The sequence below is a fragment of the Ctenocephalides felis genome, unplaced genomic scaffold (genome assembly GCF_003426905.1).
Source record: "Ctenocephalides felis isolate EL2017-DRISC unplaced genomic scaffold, ASM342690v1 CF-g0.4_SCAFFOLD_03361, whole genome shotgun sequence".
In the NCBI taxonomy this organism is placed as follows: Eukaryota; Metazoa; Arthropoda; class Insecta; order Siphonaptera; family Pulicidae; genus Ctenocephalides; species Ctenocephalides felis.
In genome coordinates this window covers 8473-13926 of record NW_020539515.1, presented here as the reverse complement: position 1 = coordinate 13926, position 5454 = coordinate 8473, and the positions used below count along the sequence as shown (strand labels likewise).

Below are 5454 nucleotides of genomic sequence, written 5' to 3'. Positions count from 1 at the left end.
AAAATTTTAAAATAATTGAGATGAATATTTTCCAGAAATTATTAAAATTATAGAATTATTAAAATATAAAAATAAAAGAAAATTTAGTAATCATATCAAATATTTTAAAGTTTGAAATTTATTTTAAGTTTTTTTAAACTTTTTTTCTAAACTAATGGTTTGTATTTAGCCTTAAGGTCAGTTACATGAACTTCCCGATATGTGTAATTAATTGACCTAATCAATACAAACTAAATTAAATTATGAGTGATTAAAAGTATTCCGACTGGATTTATTACACAGAAATTAAAATAACAATAGTTATAAAAATATAATACATGATGATGACACGATGCTGTTGTTGTTAATTCCAGTCTTCCTTGCATAGAGTTTATGAATTGTTCTTGATCTTCTTTAATTTTAGATAGCTCATTTACTTGAATTGACTTGATTGCAATTGGTTCGGATGATTTTGAAATATTGTAGTTTAAATTAAATCTTGGTAAAATTATAGCTTTTCCTTCTATTGAAGATTCCATATTATAGTAATTTTTATTGTCGAACTGAATTTGCATGATGGGTTAGTTTCAAAATAAATTTCCTTTAATAAATTTGTTTTCTTCTTGATGATTGCAAGACATATCAATTCTTGATACATGAACTTCCCGATATGTGTAAATAATCGACTTATCAAAAAAAAATGTGTAAATAATATACTTCATCAATCCTACTTTAAAAAAAACGATAATAATTTTAGCAAAGTTTGACGAATTTTTAAAAATTAAACTACTTGTTGTAAGGCCGTAATATTACAGTAAATTCTATAAGACCATGATGTATATCGCCAAAAAAAGTTCCATGAAAAAAGGCTTAAATTTTCAGCCTTTCAGCATCATTCCCAAATGATATCTTTCGAACAGTTTTTGATTTTCAAAATCGGTTCGGTAGGATAAGCTTAAATGTGGACGAAAATTTAACACTTTTTTTCAACATTTAATTACAAGAAAACGGCTCGGTAGATTTCACCTAAAATTAATCAGCATCATTCCCTAAATATCTTTCGAACAGTTTTTGATTTTTTAAAATCGGTTCGGTAGGATGAGCTTAAATGTGGACGAAAAGTTCAACACTTTTTTTCAAATTACAAAGAAACGGCTTGGCAGATCGTTGCACAAAACTGACAAACGATAGTCCTCACCGAAATACATCAAATGGCTTTTAAATTTCTAAAATCGGTTCAGGCGTTTTTGAGAAAACGTCGATCAAAAGTCTAATTTTGACAAATGCCAAAAAGACCATACTGATTTTTGCAAACTTTGACGAATTTTTTAAAGCTGAACCAGTGTCGTAGGGCCGTAATATTTTAGTATGATCTAGAAGACTATGGTATCTATCGTCAAAAAATAATCATAAAAATCGTCGAAATTTTTTTTTTAAAAACTTTATTACAAGAAAACGGCCGGCCGATCTCTACCAAAAACTAATCAGCACGATTCCCAACCAATATCTTCGAACGGTTTTTGAATTTCAAAATCGATTCATAACTGGGGCTAAAACGTGGACGAAAGAGTTTTCACTTCTCTGCTATTTACGAAGAAACGGTTTGGCCGATCGTCGCACAAAACTGACAAAACAATAGTCCTCATCGAGATACATCGAATGGCTTTTAATTTTTGAAATCGGTCCAGCCGTTTTTGAGAAAACGGCGATTACGGCCAAAAAATCTGTTGGTGCACACGCACACACACACGCACACCACACACACACACACACACACACACACACACACACACATACTTTTTCCAAATTTGGTCTCATTCGATCAGAATGGCTTGAAACGTCGAGAAAATAAAATTAGCGAATCGGTTTTTTGATGAAAACATAAACTTCTCCTTCGGGAAGTTAAAAATATAGTGTGCATCATTTTTTGCTCTATGATATTGTGTGAAATGTTAACCTGAACTCATTACATGTTTCGATGTGAGTGTTGTCTACTTGTAATAATTTTATTATGCATTCGTCATTATTTGATAGGATATGTTTAATATTGCAGAAATATATTTTTGAAACTGCTCTGCAATCTGCATCATCAAATTGATAGTTATTATTGCCAATTTTAAGGAAAGGTTTAGGTGGAATAATGACTCTATTTTCGGTATTTGGAATTGGAAACAATTTATAATGTTTATAAGTTTGGAGTAGATTATTATTATCATCCGTATAATAATATTGAATTTTTAATAAATTGTAATGTTTGTGAAGATTACTATCGCCTATGGAAAATGGTAGTGAATCTGTACTGTATAAATGCTTTATAGGATTAATCATAAAATTCAGATTATCTAATTTTATTATTGAATTATGAATTAAATCATTTTAGCTAAAATCTATTTATATTTTTATGTCACTTAAAATAATTGTCATCAATATAACTAAACTATAAATAATTTCTTCTAAACTATCTGGTTATGAAAAGTGTCTTTATTTTTTTGCAAATTCTTAAATAGCATTTTTCTCTTCGAGATTCATGTGGTCAGTCCGTATTAGGTTTTCAATGTCGGAAAAATCTACATTGAGTCAGATACAAAAATTATAAAATTCTATTTCATTTGTGAGTTCTACTTGTAAAGGTTTGGTTAATGTTAAGTTAATTTCGTTTTCTGGTTAGGTTAGGAATTTCAACTATGGCTTCATTGTTTTTTGCTAATGTTACGGTATCTGGAATGAAACAATTGGAAAATTTTGCCTTGTAATTAGAATTTCACCTTCTTTAATGTTAACTGGGACTTTACATTTTTGAATGCATCTTTCTGGTATCTGTTGACTAAAAGTTTTTTGCCGGACTTTTTAAATAATGTAAGTTTAATTAGTATTGGGTAACACTATCAACCCATTATTTAAATCTATTATTGCCTTCAATTTTTAAGATTATCAATACCTAATAACCCATTGAAGGTTTCATGAAATTTAAAAAGATGGAATGGCAGGTTCATTCCCTTTGAACTCTTTAAAACTCGGAATATTACATGCAAAATTTCCTTTGTGTGTTGCTGAAGCCAGTTTTTTATTGTACAAGGGTCAGAGTAAATAAAATTTTTGAAATATTTGTTAGCGATTTCTGGACAAAATGAAAGATTTTGGGGGAGCCTGAGTCAATAAGAAATTTCATATTTTGGATTTTGGATTTGTATGTATGAGAGTTGATATGTTACTTGAATATAATGAGCGATATTTTAGAAAAACTAACGATTGAAATAATCATGCTTTTGATGATATGTTGGGGATGAATGTAGCTATCATGTGAATCCATTGTAAGCGAATCCAGCGAATTATTTAAACAACAAAAGCGCTGGATTTAATTTTTTACAAAAATTTTCATTTTTTGTAAATTTTCAAATATATTGTTTTCTCCTCGGGCTCCTACACTTTTCAAATATAGTTTTAATACATCAAAAGTAGCCAAACGTAACCATTTTTAACTTCCCGTAGGGCAAGTTATAGTAATCGCAAAAAAATCGAAAATGAAATTTTTTATATATCTTTACGTTTCAGAGGTTTCTGAACATTTTGGCATACCTTAGAAAAAATGGATGTATGTATGTGCGGATACAAATTTTCGTCGACGATTTCGGGAACACGGATCAACCGATTTGAATAATTCAAAAAGCATTCGATTCGTATTGATAAGAAGACGTGCTGATTAGTTTTGGCAAAGGCAGCTCCAGCCGTTCCAAAGATACAAGGCAAAAGTGCCGAAAACGGTAATTCAGTTTTTAAGAGAACGGAGCGTCCGAATTTAATAATTCAAAAAACATTTGACTTGTATTGACAAGATGTATTGATCAAATTTCATGAAGGCAGGTCTAGCGGTTTCGAGATCTAATGAAAAAGCAAAAAAAAAAAAAATGCCATTCGGCGGTTAAAAATGATCATTTGACATATGCACCTCAAATTATCAGATATTTTTTATAGAGATTTCAACAATAAGTATATTTTTTTTTTACATTTCTATGGGTTCCGTACCAATGCTTTGCTTAGACGGCGGCGCGGCACTTGCGAGCTTTGACATTTTGTCTCTATGCAGTTCAAGCAGTGCGATTGCTTTGAATAAAAGTTCAGAATTTCCAAAATATGTCAAAATGAAGAAAACTTTTTCAAAGAATTTTTTTGTTTCCAAAAAAAAAATTTTTTTCTCAAAAAAAAATTTTTTTTTTTCAAAAGAAAGTAATTTTTTATCAAATTTACAGTTTCTCAAAAAAAATGTCAATCGTTTTTAAAAAAATAATAATTTTTGGTACGGGAAGTTCCAGCAATTTGCCTTAAGGCACGATGCCCTAATTGCCTTAAGACAGAATTCCACTTACAGCTAGTTTTACTATAATGTCAGATAACGCTTTATCCGCGTCGCCGGTGGGAACCAGCTGCGCCAGCTACAGCATCGTCGAGTGAAGCCGTCCCATCGAAGAAAAAACGAGTGAGGGCGCCCTATCCTCCCATATACGTAATGGTCAACGACGCCATAGCAAGCCTGAAAAAACGCGGAGGATCGTCGCTGCAGGCGATCAAGAAATATATGTCGGCCAATTATAAAATCGACGCCGAGAAAAAATCAACATACATCAGAAAGTATTTAATGTCGGCAGTTGAAATGGGAACACTCATTCATACGAGAGGCAACGGTGCTTCGGGTTCGTATAAACTTGCCGCTAGACAGAGGGGCGGCGAAAGCGGTGTTTCGGCTGGAAAAGCTAGGACCGCTAAGAAGCCAGCGATAAAAATAAAATCGAAGACAGCAAAGTCGAAGGGCGTCTGCATCCGCAGCGGGCACATTAAAAAAGTCGTCGGCGAAACCTAAGACGACAGTCGGTAAGAACAAGACCATATACGTGTTTATCTATGAACAAGACCATTTAGGGTAAGTCGACGAAAGCCTCATCGGCCAAGGCAACGAGCAATAATAAGAAGATTATCTTTTAATATACGTAAATTCGCTTTATTTCATCTTTTAATACATACTTTATTTAAGCTTTATATTTATATGTTCAGGAATGATTATTCATTTGATACAATTAATTTTAATTTATTAATTTTTTTTATTTTATTTTAGAATTGGGTTAACTGTATACTATTCTTTTCGATTAAGAAGAATGTTATTTTTTAATTCTTTTGATTATTTTAGTTTAAATTTTTAAATGATGAATTTAATAAAATAATTAAAATAAGATTTATTTTAATAATTTTTCTTTATGCTTTGATAAGATTATAATTAATTTGATTTTTTATATCCTAATACATATATTAACTTCCCGAAGGAGAAGTTTATGTTTTCATCAAAAAATCCGAATAGCTAATTTTATGTTTTCTCGACGTTTCGAGCCATTCTGAATCGAATGAGACCAAATTTGGAAAAAGTATGTGTGTGTGTGTGTGTGTGTGTGTGTGTGTGTGTATGTGTGTGTGTGTGTGTGTGTGAAC

General features: G+C 31.2%; 1 protein-coding gene across 1 annotated transcript; it reads left to right on the top strand.

Annotated features, from left to right (window-relative positions):
• Window positions 1-4483: 4483 nt before the first annotated feature.
• On the top strand, window positions 4484-4834 carry LOC113382219 (histone H1-III-like). The gene has a single exon (XM_026620733.1). It carries the CDS (start codon window positions 4484-4486, stop codon window positions 4832-4834), a length of 351 nt encoding a protein of 116 aa, XP_026476518.1.
• The last annotated feature ends 620 nt before the right edge of the window (window positions 4835-5454 follow it).

Bases quoted from the DNA above. Each gene is read 5' to 3' on its own strand.
- LOC113382219 (XM_026620733.1), top strand. From the start codon at position 4,484: ATGGTCAACGACGCCATAGCAAGCCTGAAAAAACGCGGAGGATCGTCG.